We start from the raw sequence: 21932 nt of genomic DNA on the forward strand, positions 1-21932 counted from the left end.
CCGAGGGCTACACACTCCTGGAAAACTGGTTTGACAATTGGTTTTCCCTCTACTGTTCCAAATGCTAGCCAGTCTGCCTGAACAATGGAGCAGCTTCTCTCCCAAGTGTTACCCTTTTGCCCTTCAAAGTCGCTTCTCTTTTGAAGCTTGCCTTTTGGGCCAACACCCATGTGCCTTCCCGCAGGAGGGAGGTGACACCTTCCTGAGCATGCCCCATTGCATCCTTTCCTGTGAGTCGCTACCACATCCACCCAGGAGGACAGAAAGCTGTTTCGGCTACAGGACCCATGTGCAACTAGTATGGCACATGGGACTGAAGGCAACAAAGAGGCAACTTTACTAAAGTTGCACACTGCGACTGGTTACAATAATTTCTACATGAAAATAAAGTCGAGCTTATAGTAACCGGTTGTTTAATTCCTTGGATGAACCACTTTGGTCGCACAGTTCCAGAGTTAGCATAGCTGAAGTGTCAGTGTGCAACTCCGCACTCGCCAATTGGGCGATCATGCTTTTCCACAGTAAAAATAACTGCTTCGCATTTTCACTGTCAAATTATGTAACGTTATATGTTCTGCCAATGGAATATGTTACACTCTGCCTTGTGACTCGATAGACCTGCCAGAGGGGTGACTTATACATATATCTGGAGGAAGTCTGGCTTTGCCATTGCTTTAAATGGCAAAGTCGGCCAGCAGTTAAATTGGTCTTCCAGTCTGCAAGTGGCGGGCTGGGAGTCACGTTTTACTCATGTCCCACTCAGTGTGGCACAACCAGTGCTGCAATCCCTGGGGGACCCACTAACTTTCAAGCCCTGGGTACTCTGGATACCATCTACTAGGAACTTACAGTTAAGCTAGCTCAGCCAATTGGGTAAAAGCTAATTCGACATATCAGATAAAAGGTATGGGCACAGGCACTAAGGTCTGGTTGCAGGCCTCAGTGCACTCTCAGAGTCAAAAAACCAGCAGCATCAGTCCAAGCACTTGAGGGTGACCATACAAAAAGGGGCATTTTCTTACAAGGAGTAAAAGGCATTAACCTCCATAGTTGGGCTGAGTAACTCTTGCTTGCCCCATGGCCCTCTGGAAGGGGTTCAGACAACCCCAAATTCTAGTAACACAACCTTCGCTGTGTAAATGCAAAAAAGTATCAAGTTGGCGTACTGTTGGTGATTCAGCTGACTTAATGGTACTTCTATTATATACACTGATCAGGAGAAGTGTCTTCACATTTTTTGCGCCTTTTTGTAAAGGTAATATATCTACAGCAGCAGTTGGGATTTGTCTGATTTCATAGGCTAGAGGACCAGTTATACTAATCTATGTACATAACTAGGAGCCCACATTTCTTGCATTAGACAAAATGACAGACATCAATAAAAGCCCCCCGATCAGTATTGAACAGTTTTAACTTTAGGCAAGAAACGTTCCAGCTGACAAAGTGGTGTTTCGTGATATAGAACATGCAGAGCTTTCTATGATTTCTACAAGATTCGTCCTTATGAGTGGTGTGCCAAGAGTTATCTAAGTTTCTTCCACACTTAATTGAATACTTGTACTGCTGATATTACTCATTGTACCAGAAGAATCGCTATTCTTAGTTTTGAGATAAGGAATTATCTTGTAGCGGGTCAAGAGATGCAATAGTTAACGATTGGGGAGTCAATGATAAAGGATGAAAGTTAATATTAGCTCTGGTAGTTATGGGCTCCCTACAGGTTGAAGTAACCAGGGGAATGTTATCAAAGATACCTTCCCCAGATTTAAAGGGTAGCAATTGCACTAGGGGAACATCCTCGTTATCTGGGGTGCTATTTCCTCTCCAGCCACCCCCACGCTGACAAGTTGGTAGGGTTGATTTAAACTAAATTCCTGTACCTATAGGAGGATTGGACCTAAGGCCAAGCATAATAAAACTCCTAGTGACGCCTCCTAATGAGACCATCATTTGGGGACAATATACGGTAGAAAAATGGATAAGGTTATAGTAAACTAATGTTAGTGCAAACTGTTGCTATTTTGAACCCCCCTCTGGGAGGGCTTTAGGGCTGGGGTGTGTGATTATGTTTCTGTAAATACATAAATGATGTAAATCTATTTCATTTTTGCGAAAGAGGCGCAAACCAAGATTTTCCAGTAACCTGGAAAAATAATAACATTTTAATGGATAAAAAATGAATTTCCGGCATCAGAGCAGAGCTTAGGACAAATACACCACACATCAATCAGGGGCCTGGGTGTTCTGCAGCTTAGTCAGGCCTTGATAGTACGTTTATAGCTTTTCTGTAAGAAAATATAATCTCCTCTGGGAGGATTGATATTTTATTTTTCTGTAGCTCATCTGCACATTCACTTTCTTTAGGAGAATTGTGGATTCTCAAAGAAAGATAGTACGTTCTGCTAAAAGAGGACTTGAACTCTCTTCAACCTCTAAGCCACTGTAAGATGTAACCACTAAAAGGAAACGCATAGTCATTAAAGCCACAGCATCCCTTGCTTTCTGTCTCCACATTTTGGTGCCTTGGCCAAAATCATGTACATAGCTCAGGCTTGGAAGGATATGGCACACAGTACATGACCTGGTCATAAGCACCGGAAGGAAGATAATACCAGGACAGAAAACAAAAACACTATTTAAAGAGAACAGATTCAAAGAAAAAAAGTAAAGAAAATACCATCACAATATGTCATGGAAAAATCTAAAAACCTTCCAAATCCAAATATATTGTGTAGTGAAAATATACAAAATGTGAAAAAAAGACACTAAAACAAGCTTAGCACACTTGACAAATAACTGCAGAATACAGTGGACAGATATAAAATGATAACTGTGAAGAGTAACAGAAGGCGCTGTATAGCCCCAGGTGTCTCATAAGTTTGATTTAGTCTCAAATTTTAATGACGCCAAATTTATGAATCTCTTTATAAATAATAACCAATACGAGAAAATAGAATTTTCCACAAAAGAAGAGCTTGAGAATGGTATAGCCAATGCTAGAGAATTACACTTTGTACATCAGAAGAATACAATGTCCATTTCGATCCAAGCTAGAATATATTGCTTTAAAAAAGGGTCACAAGGACATTACCTTTCGTCACTGGTACACTCGTAATGGGCTTGTGCAACTGCTTCATGGTTGAAGAAGACTTGACAGGTGACGAAACCTCTACAGGTACAGAATCATTGGAATACAATGACTCGGGTGAGTCCTCTCCGAAGGAATGCCGATGAAGCTCAACGTCGACAACCTGTGGAACGGTGAGTCAAAACATTTCAGAAATATCCATGAGAGAATCAACGCTAAAAAATAAAACAACAAATTCCTAACAGTAGCAACTTCGGTACTTCTAATTCTACAGCTCCCCGTCCCTTTTCCATCTAAATGGCCAGGAAAGATAATCTTACTGATTTAAAAGGCAACAACACGCCATAGTACAAAAAGGGGGCCATATTCAATGCGTGGCAGATCCTGCTGCTAGATCTCCACTTCTTTTCTTTCACTTTATTAGGATACAATGTACAAGTAGACAAAGACAGGGGATTTCTGAAAATAGCACGTTGGAGCTGAAGCAGTAAGAGGTAGGACATTTCTTCTCTGAGCAAGTTTTTTGTATTCTTTTTGCTGAGAGTTGGTGACACAATCATATTGAAAATTACTTATCATCAGGAAATCTCTGTTAGAGACTCTATTTAATCGCACTTACTTTGCCTTTTTAGTATTTTCCCAGGTGTCGGATTGCATCAAGAAGAATTTCAGCAGTACCCCTGCATGCAGGCAGGTAGCACTGACGGCTCTACATAGAAGTTGTTCGGTGCCTGTTGTGATGTGTGTGTGGATGTACATAGGTGCTATCCATGTGTGCTAACGTACGACTTACTTACCTTCGGTAACGATGCATCTGGTAGAGATGATTCTAGCCGCAGCTTCCTTCACGTAGAATTATCCCCAGGTGTGAGACTGGATCCGGAAACTTTTGCCACAGCATTCCTGCGCGCCGGGGGCGGGGCGACATCATGCGACTCCACCCAGGCGTCGTCCGCGAACGTGACGTCAGCGTGGTCACATAAGACCCGCCCCGGCGCGCCTACGTCAATTTTCTTCGGAGAACTTTTCCGCACCACAACACGGAATCACAAGATAAAAAACTGTGGGAGCATGGGAACAGTGTGCGAAGAGCAGGAAAGTTGGAAAGAAAAACGGTGACTAACAACACCACCAGGGTAGTGCCAACACCGCAGACCCCAAGGGCAGGGAAAGAAGAACAAGCAGAAACCTGCGCAGCCACCCTGCCCGCACATAGACAACCTCCCATCCCTGTGCCACCATGGGAAGAACAGGCATAAGTCACGGCACACGGAGGAAGCCCACACCCCTCATCCTGAGCAAGGAAGGAGACCAGTCCCAAGACGGACAGGGACAACAAACCACCAAGCCACCCCAACCTAGAGGGCAACCACCCACAAGGACAAGGGCAAGACATAGCCAGAGGACCCTCAAACCAGAGACCGCAATGGAAGGGAGGGAGGACAAGGATAGAAGCAACCCCACCCCCCAAACCTGGAGTAGCCAGAGCAGCAGGGCACCAGCGCACTGAAACCCCATCCTCCAAAGAATCAAGGGAGGAAGAAACCGTCCCCAGCCGGAGCCACCCGTCAAGAACAAGGAAGGCACTCACAGGAGACACAGCCCCCCAGAAGGCGAGTACCAAAAAACAACCCAAGGGTCCTCGCAGAATAGGGGAGGAAGGGCGGGCCATGAAGGAATCTGCGGCTAGAATCGTCTCTACCAGATACATCGTTACCGAAGGTAAGTAACTCGTACATCTGATAGAGACTACTAGCCACAGATTCCTTCACGTAGAATAGATACCCTAGCAAAACCCCCGGGGAAGGAGGGTCTGCGAAAGGAGCCCACCAGCCAATGTAAAGCAGAGGGCCCCACAGGGGACCAGAGCTGTGGACTAGGTAGAACCTCGCCCCTGCCAGTCCAAGGGAACCCCCACAAGCAGCACCCCACCAACCCCAAAGGGACGTAGGAGGAAAAGAAGGCTGAAGAGGTCGAAGCACTGCACTCCCCACAAGGCAGCACAGCTTCCGTCGAATGCCAAGACAGGAAGAAGAAGCCTAGAGAGCCCAAGTAAACTAGGGAGAAGAAGGCAAGCCCACTCCAGATGGAGAACAGCCTGTCAGCCAGAACAATGCCGGCAGTCAAGGTCAGAAGCAAGAAGAACAGCTCGGGGCCCCAGGAAAACCAAGTAGGCAACGCCTAGTAAGGGACATCCCAGACCGCAGAACGGAAGCAGGGAGAGAAGGAGAGGCCCGGACCACCACCACAAGTGGCCGCGCACACGACCTCATGGAGCAAAGCAACCTACGTAAACACCATGGAGAACAGGTACCCGAAGGCGACCAGAACCCTCCAGCAGAGCATAAGACATATGACAGCTACCATAGCCCCACATAGGGCACGTGAAGTCCCAATATAGGGGAACCCTCTTTGGAAGAACTTCCGCAGCAGAGGAAGAAACAAAAGAACCACGGGGAAAAAAACATCCCAGCAACAGGCTTGACAGCAGCCCAAGCCAGCAGAAGGCCGAATCACAGGGCCAAGTCTGCGTAATAACTTTTGCAGAACTCACACACAGCAACAGCAACAAGGGGCCGTCCAGCAACCAACAATGCCAAAGTCCCAAGGAAAGACGTAATCGGCCAGAAAAACATACTCCACAACCATAACCGCCGGCCTAAGAAGACCTAAAGGCAACCCTAACTCAGAAGTCACTGAGGAGGGGACGGAGGAGGAGGAGGAGGACGGAGCCCTGCCAAGAGCCTCTGGATGGCGGAGTTGGCCGGGGCATGAAACCACAGACTGCCATCAAATGGGAGACCAATTAGCCTCTCCCGAATATTTTCAGGGAAGACGCCACTCAGCCGAGTCCCACGAACAGGAGGAGGCCTTAGCCAGCACACACAAGGTGTTAAGTGTCCAGCCAGCGGGCCTCCCTGGACGGCGGAGCCAACAGGGGCGCTAGGGAGGGAAAAGCAGTCCGCAGAAGGGGACTGGTGGCTGAGGGGTGAACGAACAGGCACACCGGGTCACACGGTGTCGGAAGGTGCCGATGCAGAAGATGCGGAGGCACTGGGTCCCCGGAGGCAGGACGCCTCCATGCCCCTGTCAAGGCAGAAAGTAGTGAACCTTCAAAAGGAAGCAAGATATCCCTCCCACCAGAGCCCTGGTGGAGGACCTCCAACAGATGGTCCACCGGAAAGTGAGCCACCGGGTCGCCCATGCGTAGGATGCCCACAGCCGTGGACACCGCGTGAGTGAAGGCCGCACCCGCATCCGTAGGGCCCCGCGGTGGAGAAAGCAACTACTCTGTGAACGACGGCTGCAAACTAAGGCAGCAGTCCCCGAGGCCAAGCGGGGCGGGCAATGGCCAGACCTGGAAGTCAGGAGGTGCCGAAGAATGAGAGACCTGCCGCTCCTCCGACAGACACCCCTGCCGCAGAAAGGGCGGGGAGCCACCTTCGACGCCGGTGAAAAAGACACCACACGGCGACCAGTCTCCGGGGAGGACGACACCAAAATGCAGCCTGCCTCCGGAGAAGGAGCGTCCGAAGACGAATCCGCCGTACGACCCCTTTGCGGATCTGTGGAGTCCGCCGCTTGAGGCAGGACACGGGCGCCATCCGGCGTTGACGGGCAAGGGACCTCCAAGTCACCCCGCACCGGAGCGGGGACCAGAGTAGAGCTGGAGCCACACTGACCCCGGAGTGGCGCCGGCCCGTCGAGGCAACCACCTGTGTGGGGGAACGGGATGGGTCCAGGGAGGGGCCCGAAGCCCTCCGTCGACCGCGGCCCAGAAGGAGGCGGAGGTCGCCCGGCAACCCCTGTGGCGGCGCCAGGGACGATACAACCTCCGACTCGCCCTCCAACGAGGCAGCCGCCTGTGAGGAGGTACGAGAGGGGCCCGGAGGAGGTACGAGAGGGGCCCGGAGAAGGACGAGGAGGGGCCACTGACCCCTGCGGCTCCGCACGGTCCAGCTGCTGCCGGCCCCGTAGCGGCGTCACCTCGGCCTTGTACAGAACCACCCTGCCAAGGGACCAAGAAGGGCTCGGGGATGCGACCCGAGCCCGTCGACCTCCCGCGATACCACAGGGACCCCCGCGGGGGTTTGCGGTGAGGCAGAGATGCCGTGGCCTGAAGGAGGTGCCCCAGAGGAGCCGCACCCCAACAGCACCACATCCTCAAAGCCTGGATCCGACCCAGTCGGCGCCGGGGCCGGAGCCACCGGCGGCGCAGCGGACGGCCCTGTGCGAGGCGAGGGATCCGCCGATGCCCCACGAGGGGAAGGAGGAGGAGACACCAGCGAGGCCTGCAAAGCCGCCGCGTAAGTCTCTATCTAGTCTATTGAAGCCCCAACACCGGGAAACGGTGGATAGGACGATACGCGGGTCCGCATCACCCGCGGAGAGTCCACACCCCTGTAGGCCGAGAACCAGTCCCCGGGGATGTACTGCGACACTTACCCACTGGGGAGCGACACTCACGTGACATCGGAGAAGGGCGAGGACGACTACCACAGCCGGACCTGAAGCCGTCCGCTGAAGCAGACCGAGGGGAGGACGTCGACCTGGAGAGACGCGCAGAGAGAAGTTTCATGCGGTGCTCCCGCCGCGACTTCGGCTTCAACTTTTGGCACGCCGCACCATCCGGGGTGCCGTGATCCTCCCCCAAACACCACATGCAAATGAAGTGAGGGTCCGTCGCCGACATAAGACGCCCACAAGACATGCAAGTTTTAAAGCCCGAAGGCATTCGCACACTGCTCCAACCAAAAAAGAATGGAAGAAAGGAGGGCCTGAAACAGGCCCGCAGCAAGGAACAGATCCGCATTGCACGCGGAAAAGGACAAAAAACTGACGTAGGTGCGCCGGGGTGGGTCTTATGTAACCTCGCTGACTTCACGTACGCGGACGACGCCTGGGCGGAGTCGCCTGATGTCGACCCGCCCCCGGCGCGCAGGGATGCTGTGGCAAAAGTTTCCGGATCCAGTCTCACGCGTGGGGATAATTCTACGTGAAGGAATCTGCGGCTAGTAGTCTCTATCAGATATCAGTTGTTTTCTTGACACTTCCACACCTGCAGACACGGAGCCAAACAGATTGGTCGCAACCAGAGTGGAGATTTGTAATTTAGGATCTTTTTATGTGAAGAGACCAGTTCATAGAAAGGGGAGGTGGGAGGGTCAGTGAGGAATCTGCGGTTAGCTGGAGCCTCTATCAGAAAGAACATGTAAGCATCTGTCCGTACAGCGTACTGGTGTAGATTCACATGCTCTGCATACTTCTGACATCTAGTGTTGGACTCTGATATTTGCAACTTGTTTTTCTTCAAAGGTATATTGACTCCTCCCTTCCTTGGCAATGGGCATCCACTCCATTGTTAGATTGTTTCCAGCACAGCGGTGAGTGTAAAGATAAATCAGGAACGTGTGATGATCATGCAGGAAGGTCCATACAAAGAAGTTAAGTGAAGAATGTAGATCTGCAACAACCAAAGGCGTCAGGGGAGCGGGGCTGGCGAATGTTAGCCTACAGCACTGCATACTACAAACAGATGGGTATAGGGTAAGTAACATATTCGTTCATAGCATGTGGGTTGTAGATATACATGCCCTACATAGACTGTAAAATGGTACTCCCCAAGCATTGGTTAGCCGGAGGATGTCGCAGAGGACTGAAAGAGTTCTTAGGATGGTGCAGCCAACTCTAGCCTGTTGGCAGGTTAAAATATCCCCACAGTAGTGTTCAGTGAATGTGTGTGGAGTGAACCAGGTAGATGCCTTTAAAAACTCAGCTATGGGTAAGCTGTCAAGAAAAGCCACTATGGCTCAATTTTCTGCGAGAGGACTGAGGCCTGGGTGAGGCAGGCACATTCTTTTTGGAATTAATGTAGCAGATTTCAACACATTTGGCAATCCATATAGTTATGCCTGCCTTTGAAAGTGTGTGTTCTTTAAGTGGATTGGTGAAAGTTCCTGAGTTTTAGGAAAGGGCTTGGTCCTATCAAAATAATAAACAAGTTACTTACCTTCGGTAACGCCTTACCTGGTAGAGACTATCTAGCCGCAGATTCTTTACCTTAGAATAATCCCCAGGCGTCAAACTGGATCCAGAAATTTCCTAATAGTACTCCTTGCGTGCCGTTAAGTGACACCATTCAGCTCCACATCATCCATGCCGTGAAGTGCGCGGTGCCTGTATAGGCGCCACCCTAGCGTGCTAACTTCAGTTTCTTTTAGCGACTTTCAACACCAGAAGTGCGGAGCCTCAAAGCATGCTGGCATACTGGTGTGCATTGCTAAGGCCCTCATAAAGGGGACCCTACTGAATCAGTTTGCGGAGAGGATGGGATGGTCTGTAAGGAATCTGTGGCTAGATAAAGTTTCTACCAGAGAAGGTGTTACCGAAGGTAAATAGTTCATCTGATATAGACTTCTAGCTGCAGATTCATTACCTTTGAATAGATACTCAAGCAATACCTCCTCAGAGGTGGGTCTGGAAAACGGATCAAACCAAAAAGCGCCACAGGACCGAACGGGAACAGTGCCTGTAACAATGGGTCTGATCATATAGACAGTAATGCTTTGTGAATGTGTATAACGCTGCCCACATTGCTGCCTGACACCTGTCCAGGACAGGGACTCAGCAAGCTCACGCATTGGTCGAAGCCTTGGCTCTAGTGGTATGTGCACGCAAACCCCAGGGGGTTGTTTCTTAGCCAATGAGTAGTTGATCTCAAGGCTGAGCACTATCAATCGTAAGATGGCCTGTTTATGCACTTCTTGGCCCCAACATACCCTACAAAGAGTTGATGGTCTACTCGGAACTCTTGTGTGCAATCAAGGTAAAAAGACAATGCTCTTTTTGGGACCAGACAGTAGACTTTGAGCAAAGAAGGTAAGCAAGGTTATGTTTTGGCCTATGTGAAAGGGTGTCACAACCTTCAGATGGAAGGAGGCACAGGGACCAGCTTTTCTGGGTAAAAGGTAGCATGCACAGAGAGTGCATGCAGTTTGCTGACCCATCTGCCAATGTTATGGCCACTAGAAAAGCCGGTTTGATTATTAGCTAGCAAAGTGGGCAGGTGTTTAGTGGGTCAAAGGGTGAGCATATTTGGAAGGTGAGGAGCAAGTTTAGATCCCACTGGGGCATGGTGAATGGCCTGGGGAGATGCATACGATGTAGTTTTTTTTATTAAGATGGTCAAAACAGGTGACTTGACGAAAGAAGGTTGATTCGGCAACCGCAAGAAAGCCAAAATGGCAGACAGATAACCTTTAACAGTGCCCATTCCAGAGCCCTGCTGGGCCACAGAAAAAGAAAAACCATAAAACTTGGGATAAAGGTGCAGAAACAGTGTCAATGTTTCTGGATGCACCCATGCCACAAAACTGTCCCAATGGCAGGCGTATACCGTCTTGGTGGAGGGGTGCCTGGCTGCCAGAATAACACACAGACTTCAGGGAGGTTGGGCGGGGGGAGGGTCAAAAGCTGTCTACTGCAGCCGCTCAATTTCCACACATGAAGGTGGAGGAGGCACAGGTTTGGGTTCAGAACTCTCGCATGTTGCTGCAACAGAAGATCCTTCCAAAGGGGCAGCATGACTGAAGGAATGCCTGATTTTATTGAGAACTCCGTGCAGGAGTGGTACTGGCGGTAAGGCATACAGCAGGCTGGAGCTTCACTCAAGACGAAAAGTGTCTCTGAGTGAAGGCCACCTTGGAAACTCCCAAGCGCAGAACTGCTGACAATGGGTGTTCTCTGCGGTGGCAATCAGATCTAAACAAGGTTCTGCCCACTCTTGAAAGAAACTGTGCACCATCTCTGTGTGGAGACACCATTTGTGATCTGCGAGGCATCGAAGACCAAGTTTGTCCGTTCTGGCAAACAGAGAGCCTGCCAAGTATTGAACCAACAGGGAAATGCTCTGACATTACCAGCCAAGTCCAAAGACACAGGGCCTCTTGACAAAGGGTCAACAACCACACCCTGCTCTGACAGTGTACTTGGAATCAGTCTCGCACTACCCTGACATCTATGTTGTCCAACAAATGCACGGTTTTTACTGAGAGGGTATAAGCAGCATGACATGGCACCGCCAATGTTCTAGCTTGGGTTCTTATTTAATGGATCGCCAGAGTAATTTTCTTTGGTGTACCCAAAGACTCCTACTCACTTCTTATTTGGAGAGGTCTGTTGTGTTAGGGAAAAATCCTCCTCAGCTGAGTAGGCAAACCCTATGTATTGGTTGTAGGTTGTTTAAGCTTGAACCTTGTAAATGATCACCCCGTAAAGGTACCCTCTTTAAATTCTACATATTCATATGGCAAGGCAGCAATTAACATAACAGTAAACTGCATACATGCAGTTACTCAGATACTGTAATAACGTGGGCTAATTCATGGGCTAGATACCCAGCAGTAGATACACAAACAATACTTTTTCATGCTTACACTGTAGCTGCAGTTCCTAACAACTACACAGCTTATGAAGCACCAGAAATACTAATGACGTACCAAGAACACCAAAATTGGTTTGAAGGCGCCCTATGACCTACTACACATGAAGTTAGACCAGATCCCCTCAGCAATGAGGGAGCTACATGACCAGTCTTAGCCGGTTATACATCATACCCAGACATAACAAATCTGACAGCAGCACAACTACGTACATTGTACATACATCTAGTCGGAATATACAGATGTTTGACACAGTTCGTCATGCGAACAATGACAATAAATTCGGCAAAGGCTGCTCAAGCTGCATATCCATAATTGGCTACGCCTGGAATTAGTCTAATGACCATCAATGCACTTATGGGAAAAATTCCTGTTAGACAAGAGGAGATTTCTTTCTGGATTTCACAAAAAAACCAAATCAGCTTGAAGCAGTGTTTTCCCGTATGGAACCCCAAGAAAAACATAGAATTCCCACAATATGCTCCCAAATGAGGATGGCTTCCCCAGTGGAAGACTGAACCACTTGGGGCACAGTCCTTGCTGCAGTATATACCAGAAAACAGTACACGCTTATTAGCTGGTTTGCCAGAGGTGCTTAAACAGATCCAAAATGAGTATGGGGCAGTCCCTGCCCTGGATTTGGAGATGAAAGTGATTTGCCACAGTATCTGCCATAATGTTATGTAACATTAAAGGGGAAGCAGCAGCGTTGGCTATACTCAAGTGACTCACAAATTTAGCTTCGGGAGACCAGGAGCCGGAATTGCCTAAAATTATTAAGGAAACCTATGCAACTGTAGGTAGAGATAATTTGGGAGCAAGACTTAGTAAACCACTAATTAAGAGTCATTCTCAAAAGGATAACTTGAAGCAGGCATTACAGTCTTCTGCTAAGAATAAGTGGGATGATAAGAAAAATAAAGAAAAGACTAAAACACGCGTTGGTTCACCTTAACAGGAGTTCACTGAAAAACACTACAATTTGCGTAACCGTCATTTTAAAATGCCGGACAGGTATCAAGATACTGATACATGTTCCTCTTGTTCCTTTCAGGGTTCATCCGAAAAACACTCGGAGAGAGGGGGACAATCAGAGCTTAGAACAGAGGAGTATGTGAAACTGAAGGAGGACTCACACCTCTCTTTTGACTATATAATAAAAACAGGAAGACAACGTTAAACAGTCCAAGCCTCAAATCAAAAAGAAGAAGGTAGCTGGCATTAAAATCAAGCATTTTTCCCAAATCGATTTTATCCACACTCAGTGTGGGAGGGTATGCGCAGACGTGAGTCCCTTGCTCATTGCACCATCAGGATTCAGGCAAGCCGGGCCGACGAAGGCTGTGATGCCAGAAACCGGTCCCCGGAAGCTTGTTTCCTTCCCAGTATAAGAATTGGCTTGGTAGTTTGGTTTGCCCTGTTCCCATCATGCACTGGGACAGGTACAGACTAATTTGCATGTAGCCAGGTTCTGAGCTGGGATGGTGCAGTGAGCTAAAAATGGTGATGGATTAAAACCATGATCTCTTGACTTGGTAAGAGTATTCTGCATCATTCAGAAACTCTGTCCATCACCACCCCCTTTTTCCCAAATCGATTTTATCCACACTCAGTGTGGGAGGGTATGCTCAGACGTGAGTCCCTTGCTCATTGCACCATCAGGATTCAGGCAAGCCGGGCCGACGAAGGCTGTGATGCCAGAAACCGGTCCCCGGAAGCTTGTTTCCTTCCCAGTATAAGAATTGGCTTGGTAGTTTGGTTTGCCCTGTTCCCATCATGCACTGGGACAGGTACAGACTAATTTGCATGTAGCCAGGTTCTGAGCTGGGATGGTGCAGTGAGCTAAAAAACGGTGATGGATTAAAACCATGATCTCTTGACTTGGTAAGAGTATTCTGCATCATTCAGAAACTCTGTCCATCACCACCCCCTTTTTCCCAAATCGATTTTATCCACACTCAGTGTGGGAGGGTATACTCAGACGTGAGTCCCTTGCTCATTGCACCATCAGGATTCAGGCAAGCCGGGCCGACGAAGGCTGTGATGCCAGAAACCGGTCCCCGGAAGCTTGTTTCCTTCCCAGTATAAGAATTGGCTTGGTAGTTTGGTTTGCCCTGTTCCCATCATGCACTGGGACAGGTACAGACTAATTTGCATGTAGCCAGGTTCTGAGCTGGGATGGTGCAGTGAGCTAAAAAACGGTGATGGATTAAAACCATGATCTCTTGACTTGGTAAGAGTATTCTGCATCATTCAGAAACTCTGTCCATCACCACCCCCTTTTTCCCAAATCGATTTTATCCACACTCAGTGTGGGAGGGTATGCTCAGACGTGAGTCCCTTGCTCATTGCACCATCAGGATTCAGGCAAGCCGGGCCGACGAAGGCTGTGATGCCAGAAACCGGTCCCCGGAAGCTTGTTTCCTTCCCAGTATAAGAATTGGCTTGGTAGTTTGGTTTGCCCTGTTCCCATCATGCACTGGGACAGGTACAGACTAATTTGCATGTAGCCAGGTTCTGAGCTGGGATGGTGCAGTGAGCTAAAAAACGGTGATGGATTAAAACCATGATCTCTTGACTTGGTAAGAGTATTCTGCATCATTCAGAAACTCTGTCCATCACCACCCCCTTTTTCCCAAATCGATTTTATCCACACTCAGTGTGGGAGGGTATGCTCAGACGTGAGTCCCTTGCTCATTGCACCATCAGGATTCAGGCAAGCCGGGCCGACGAAGGCTGTGATGCCAGAAACCGGTCCCCGGAAGCTTGTTTCCTTCCCAGTATAAGAATTGGCTTGGTAGTTTGGTTTGCCCTGTTCCCATCATGCACTGGGACAGGTACAGACTAATTTGCATGTAGCCAGGTTCTGAGCTGGGATGGTGCAGTGAGCTAAAAAACGGTGATGGATTAAAACCATGATCTCTTGACTTGGTAAGAGTATTCTGCATCATTCAGAAACTCTGTCCATCACCACCCCCTTTTTCCCAAATCGATTTTATCCACACTCAGTGTGGGAGGGTATGCTCAGACGTGAGTCCCTTGCTCATTGCACCATCAGGATTCAGGCAAGCCGGGCCGACGAAGGCTGTGATGCCAGAAACCGGTCCCCGGAAGCTTGTTTCCTTCCCAGTATAAGAATTGGCTTGGTAGTTTGGTTTGCCCTGTTCCCATCATGCACTGGGACAGGTACAGACTAATTTGCATGTAGCCAGGTTCTGAGCTGGGATGGTGCAGTGAGCTAAAAAACGGTGATGGATTAAAACCATGATCTCTTGACTTGGTAAGAGTATTCTGCATCATTCAGAAACTCTGTCCATCACCACCCCCTTTTTCCCAAATCGATTAAAATCAAGCATGCCACAGAGATTGAGGACACTGTTTCTGGGCAGGGAGTGGGCTCTGACCATGCTGGACAGCACGGAAGAAGTCACAACAGTTCGCCGGAATCTTATGAAGCATCTAGCGGCAGTAGCAACGAGTGACTATATACAGGGGGAAACACAGGATAGCAGAGTGAGTGTCTCGCATCAATTATATGAAATGCAACTCCAAATGGAGGGGGATATACAACATCGAATACATTTTCTCTTTTGGGAGAACTAGTAATTCGGCAATAACATTCTCTTGGCTGAAAAGGATTGCCCACAAGAGTCAGTTATAGATTGCCCTAGAGGAGAAACTGTAATTTTACCTGTTTTGTCCGACCTCGTCTCAGATGCAGTAAAACATTCATACGCCAATGAGTGGGCCTTAGTGCAAGCTCCGGTGTTATAACACAACCATGTGCGGTAGGATAACAGTTCCCCTTATCACATAATACCTGTGAGGTCAACCCAAAACCTCAAAGATAATTCCCCAATAAAAATGAGGTTTAAAAAAAGTTAGAAGATCATCACACAACTTTAATACCAAGGTGTAATAGAAAGTTGAACTTTCCCTATGAATAATCTTTTGTTTACAGTAATGAAACCAGACCATTCATAGCGCCTCGTCTTAGATTAAAGACACTTGATCGCTGCTACATGCACATTCGCAGTACAAAAAATGTACAGCGCGGCACTATTTTCTTCCCCCTTATTTTTATTGATTTTCACAATGATACAAATAATATATCCGTGAAGTAGCATCATGAACATTGCGTTCTTGCATGAGCAAAGTAATCGAAAGCATCTCCCACCCACCCACCACCCCCCGGACTCAAACCAACATTTGCATACATGGCATGTGGTTATCCCCCATGCGGACATAGTGATACATATCTGTGCATATAAAGTTCATTACATGAGCAATACACATACAGTTTAGACCGTCCTACATCTTACATTTTCTACACCATCTAACAATACTTGCAACCCCGGCCTATGCATTCTGATGCTATTCTTATAATTCTTTGGCCACAAACTCCTCCACCATTGCATTCCAGTCGAACGAGATAGGTACCTTTCGCGTCCCTTTCTGTTCTTTTCTTTGAAGCTCTGCTCCCTCCGCCAATGCACCACCTCATTATACCAGTCTAATAATTGGGGCAGCCTGGTAGCTTTCCACCTCATGGTTATATTTATTTTTGCCAAGATCAGTGCAAGGTTCGCGAATTTGCGGCCAGTGTTTCCCTTCTTCCCCTTGGGACCTAGTCCTAATGTGCAACATTCCAATGACCGAATGTTCCTCGTCGGTGCCACACTATTCACTAGTTCCTGCACAGACGACCAATAACGCAGGAGTCTCGGGCAGTCCCACAACATGTGTAATAAACCGGCATTTGGGGAATGGCAGCGGGGACAATCACCCGATACCTCTGGGAACATTAGGCTGAGCTTGTGGAGGGTTAAGTACACAAGGTGCACAATCATGAGCTGGTTAAATTTAAACTTCGGGTTTCTAGAGACCTTACACGGGTGTTCAAACAACATCCCCCATTCCTTATCCGTGTACGGCCAACATCTGTGTCCCACCTATCTCGAGTCAACTGCAGTGACGCGGACGTGTGTGTGTGGATACCCCGGTACAGCCACTTCGTCAAGTGACTGCCAGCACCTATCAAGTATCGCATATGTGTTAGTACAAGGGTCTGCGGCTCATCCCCTCCCGGGGTCCAATATAGCGAGAAATGTGTGTATGTAGCAGAAACAATCTATTTGTCACCCTCGTCTCCTGCATGAATGTGTCATGATTCATCAATGTGCCGTTGGTGAAGAAAGCGCCTATCGTGGACACTCCCGTCTCTGCCTATACCTCTATATGTCAAAGAGCCACCCTTCCTGATGGAAGAGGAAGCCCCATCAGGGGTATATTTGGGGTGTAGGGCGCCGTTATTTTAGTATAACGTGTGGCCCTCTTCCAATACCGCAGAGCCGTCCGCAAAAGTGGGGACGCCATCACCGGAATTTTGCTGCCTGGTAGCAGTAGTACATGCAGTTCTCCACGTCCCCATGCCTGGGGGTCATGGATATTTCTCTCAGGTTGCGGCCTGCTATCCAGTATGCCAACCACTGTAGCTGGCCTGCATAGCAATAAGCTCTCATGTCAGGGACTCCCACACCCCCTTGCTTTGTGGTTAATTGTAGCTTAGAAAGCCCTATACGTCTACGTCCCAAACCCCATATTAATTCAACTAGCAGGGTGTCCAGTAATTTAAACGTCTGTAGTGGAATCATAATGGGCAGATTAACGAAATAATACAACAGTCTTGGTAGCATAACCATTTTAACTATGGCTACCCGCCCAGCTACCGATATCGGTAAGGAAGTCCAGAACCAAATTTGCTTTCGAAGTGATGTTATAGAGCGAGTCAAGTTACCATCCAATATATCCTCCACGTCCCGGTATATTTGAATACCCAGATATTTAAAAGTAACCGTTGCGGTTTGAAACTTCCAACAACCGAATCAGATTGGTTCGGTCCTGGCTACGTCAGTAAAAAAAAGGCATATGACTTGTTCTCGTTTATTGTAAGTCCTGACAGTTTCTGGAACACCGAAAAAAGCTCAGGCATAGGGTCATAGACCTCGTCTAGGTTGTTAATAAATAAAATTATATCATCTGCATTTTCCGAAACCACATGCATCTCCTCATTTATACGTATCCCCCTGTGGCCTGCCATTACACGTAACTTGTGCAGTAGAGGTTCCAGTGCTAAAATGAATAATAAGGGCGAGAGCGGGCAACCCTGTCTAGTACCCCTCGCTACCTAGTATTGGCTTGAAATGTGGGTCCCCGTGCGAGCCCTTGCCGTTGGATTCGTATATAACAGTCTCACCCAGTTCGTGTAATCTGGTGGAATTCCAAATCTAGGCAGCGCATTCAGCATATATTCCCAGTGTAGGGAGTCAAACGCTTGACGCAGATCCAAAGAAATGCAACCCGCGGATCAGCATCCGTAGGCACCTGGGACATTACCATATGAAGCCTACTGATATTGAGCGCCGTACTCCTATTCGGTACAAATCCACACTAATCAGTGTGTATCAATCTGAGGGAATATTGCAATAGCCTAGTTGTCAATAGTTTACTTAAAATCTTGTAATCCGTGTTAAGGAGCGATAGGTATCTATAACTCGCCATGTCTCTGCTGTCTCTTCCCGGTTTCAGAAGGGAGACCACCGTCGCCTGTAAAGTAGTGAGGGGGAGGGAGCCATCCTCTAGTGCCACCCGATACAATTCCTGTAGTCGGGGAACCAACAACTCAGAATACAAAGCATAAAATTCAATGGGCAAGTTGTCAGTACCCGGCGATTTGTTACGAGGAAGGGTTTTAATCGCTGCTTTGAGTTCCATGTGTGACTCGCCTATTTAGGTCTCGCCTGACCCAGCGCATGCGCTGGTCTGGCGAGACATTTTGTGAGGGGTCCAAAAAGTGCTACCAGGCCAGCCTAGAGCTACAGTGCATGTGCGTGGGCGCGCGCGTGTGTCGCGCTTTACCGCGATTACTTTCACTTTCGCGGCCGCTTTGATGTTTGATCGCGATCACTTTCGCGGCCGCAGGGCTGCTTTGATGTTCTCCGTGAGGCTTCAATAGATTGCAGCAGTTAAAACAAGCATTGGCATAGCCAATAGGTCTCGGGACCTTATAAGTGTTTAGTTATGCAACTGTTGCATGGCTAAACACTTATAAGGTCCCAAAGGCGAGACCTATTGGCTATGCCAATGCTTGTTTATTCTGCTGCTTGTTCATTACTTAATGTAGGGAGCAGCAATCCCTCAAAAAACGCCTCATACTCCCCCCTCTTCAACCCTGTCCGGGGAGGCATACAGTTGCTCATAGTACCGCCGAAAAGCGGCTTTAATTTCCAACTGGGTGCGCATCACCTCACCGCCTGGGGTAGCTATTTCAAGAATGGGAGACACTGGAGGTGCATCTTTAATTATCCTAGCAAGCAAGGGGCCCGCTCTATCCGCATTCACATGCTGTTTCTGTGTGTATAGTCGATAATCTAGAACGCAGAGCTCTTCCAACAGCTCAGCGTGCGTTATGTGCAGTTCCTGCAACTCTGTTTTGTTCGTGTAATTCGTTACCGCCTCCTGTTCCAGCTTGCCCAGCCTTTCTTCTACTTCTGCAAGCTTGTCAAGAAGGGAGGCACGTACACCTACTTTTGTACTGATCGCCACGCCCCGTATCACTGTTTTAAAGGCGTCCCAGTCAATCTGTCATGTGCTAGCTGTATCTGTGTTCTCAGTAAAATAGTGGGTTATGGCCGTGGAAAGAGCATTGCGGAACACCGAGTCTTCCAGTAATGAGGGCTTTAATCTCCATGACGGGATGGGCGTCGGGACCTTCCCCCAAAGTAATGTGGCCTCTATCGGATTATGATCCAAGTACATTTTGCCCTAGTGTGTGGTGTCTATAACAGTGTCCAATAACTTCTGCGAGCAAAATATTCTATCTATTCGAGTGTGTAGGTCATGCGGTGCAGGAAAAAAAAAAAAGAGTATTCTCTGTCTATGGGGTGCTGCTCACTCCAAATGTCTCCCACTCCCCAGCCTCCTGCCCATGTCTGGGGTGCGTCTGCCTGCTTCCTACACCCCGCCCGCTGCAGAGGAGGGTGTGATCTATCCAGTTCTAAATCCAGCACTGCATTAAAATCACCTCCCAAGATCCATGGATATCATTCCCAGCCCACCAAGGTAGTACTAAGGATTGCCAAAAATGTGGCCTGTACCGTGTTTGGGCATAAATGCTCCCTGCTACTATGTGTTCCCCGTCTAACAAGCCATGCAACAGCACATATCTCCCATTGGAATCTGCCCTTTGTTCTAGAATCTTGAAGGGGGTGCTGATTCTGAATCCTATCGCCACCCCACGGGCAAATGCGGAGTAAGAAGTAGAAAACAACTGGCCCCTCCATTTCTTTAGGAGCTTAGTAGCTTCCGCCTGTATTAAATGAGTTTCTTGTAAAAAGATATGTGCCTTCCGACGTTTTAATTGTGCCAGAATTCTATGTCGTTTGTGTATCGATCCCATACCGCATGTTCCAGGACGTATATTTATATCTATTAGGTTGCGCCATCAGATTTCTGAACGCACAAACTGCTCATCATATAGTTCCCCGTACATTGAGCACCCCGCATAGCACATGTAGCCGAGCCCATTACCTCCAATAAACTTCCCAATACTAGGTTCCCCCACTCAACATAAGAGGACCAAACCAACAAAACAAACTCAACAAGAACTCTGTAGTTTCCATAACTAAGTGCAGTTGCCTTAGGGGTAGTGGCCACCACCCGCCTCATAGCACCTTCCACACAACACTCATTAGTCAGAGACATTAGAGCCCCAACCAACACATTTTTTTTGTCATAGAACCATTATTATAGACATGACGACCAACCAACACGTCAACATTGCATAGGTAACCACATACTTGGCATATTCAGCATAATTTGTATACATATATATATACTCATCTGACAGTCCATTTCAGCAGCAGGAGAAGAGCACCTCCGTCACCCCAGATAATCATTGGTAGTCTGAGGGGTGACCAGGGGGAACAGTGCCATACTATTCTCAGAGTCAGATTGTGCATTCACATCTTCCAAAGAGTCCACAGTTTCCACCACCGATTGTGCATCGTGGGCTGCAAATGCGACCGCCGTCAGGATCGCATCCTTTTGACTGTCCGATATCTGCTCTTGTGACGGGTGCCCTCCTCTACCGGTACCAGCTTGGCTTCTTTTGTCAGGTCTGTCTCTTCTCACCCGCTGCGACTTCTGTTGCTCTCTTTGGCTGGATTGTGAGGAGTGCAGTGAGCCCGGTGGTGACAGAGTAATTTCTAGCCAGTCCGCTGCTTCCTCCGGGCTGTCGAAGAACAGGGCCTTTTGATCATAGAGAACCTTGAGGCGAGCCGGGAACAATATGGCATACTTCAGTATGTGCAGCCGAAGTTTCTTTTTGACATCTTGAAAAGTAGCCCTCGCTCTCTGTACTGCCAAGGTGAAATCCGGGTAAGGAGAAATTGTTTTGTTCTCAAATGTTATCGGAGCCTTCTCCCTGGCCGCACGCAAGATCGTGTCTCTATCTTTATAGTTCAGAATCCGCGCTATTATCGGCCTAGGCAATGCCCCAGGGAGAGGAGGCATAGGCAGGACTCTGTGAGCACGTTCCATACTAAAATGTTCTGTGAGCCCCATCGTAGCTACCCGTTCTTGTATCCACTGCTCGACAAATTGGGTTGGGTGGGACCCCTCACTTCTCTCCGGTATTCCCAAAATGCGCACATTGTTGCACCTAGAGCGCCCCTCTGCGTCGTCCACCCTATCCTGTAGACCTTTCAATTGGTGTTGTAGTTGTTCTATTTGAGAGGAGTGTGTCGTCTGTTGGGATATGAGGTCATCTAGTGCTAGTCTGTTATTTTTGACTTTTTCCGCCAGTTTTGTATGATCTGCTTTCAATAGATTAAAACTAGTAGTCAACGTGCCTATTTGTGTTTCCATAACAGCCCTGGAGTCTCGTATTTCTCTCAATATTAAATCCAGCTTGCCTTCAGTACTAGTGGACTCTGTGGGCGGAACCACATCTAGGTCCTGACTGCGCACCTGGGTGTCTGGCACTGTTCCCGGTGAGTCGTCTGGGGGGGGCGGGGGTTCCGACTGTTTGGCCATGGGACGCCCCATATCATCCAAGGGGTTAGGACGGTGTACGCCTCAACTCTCACACCCCAACACCACTTGTAAGACGCTACTTGATAGCCCACAGCAGTTTCACAGGACTATATTGTGTGGCACACTGCTTCTCAGTATAGGGCCCACCATGCTGTCATCTCACCAAAGCGTTTCGCCGCTTCCCGCGTTCAACCTTATCCTCCACAGGCACAGTCTGCTTCCACCTCACTCGGGCAATGGCACAGCCGCACCTCACACAGTTAAGGCCCAGACCGTAGTATCATCCAGCCCGGTCCCTCCCTAGGTCG

General features: G+C 48.4%; 1 protein-coding gene across 4 annotated transcripts in view; it reads right to left on the reverse strand.

Annotated features, from left to right (window-relative positions):
• The window catches only part of YEATS2 (YEATS domain containing 2), a 1415500-nt gene that overhangs the window by 1051349 nt on the left and 342219 nt on the right, over window positions 1–21932 (reverse strand). For all 4 annotated transcript variants that reach the window (XM_085634927.1, XM_085634925.1, XM_085634929.1 and 1 more), the window contains one exon: window positions 3092–3251. In XM_085634927.1, coding sequence (XP_085491053.1) covers window positions 3092–3251 — 160 coding nt within the window. The remainder of the gene's footprint in view (window positions 1–3091; window positions 3252–21932) is intronic.

This window comes from Triturus cristatus, chromosome 11 (genome assembly GCF_964204655.1).
Source record: "Triturus cristatus chromosome 11, aTriCri1.1, whole genome shotgun sequence".
In the NCBI taxonomy this organism is placed as follows: domain Eukaryota; kingdom Metazoa; phylum Chordata; class Amphibia; order Caudata; family Salamandridae; genus Triturus; species Triturus cristatus.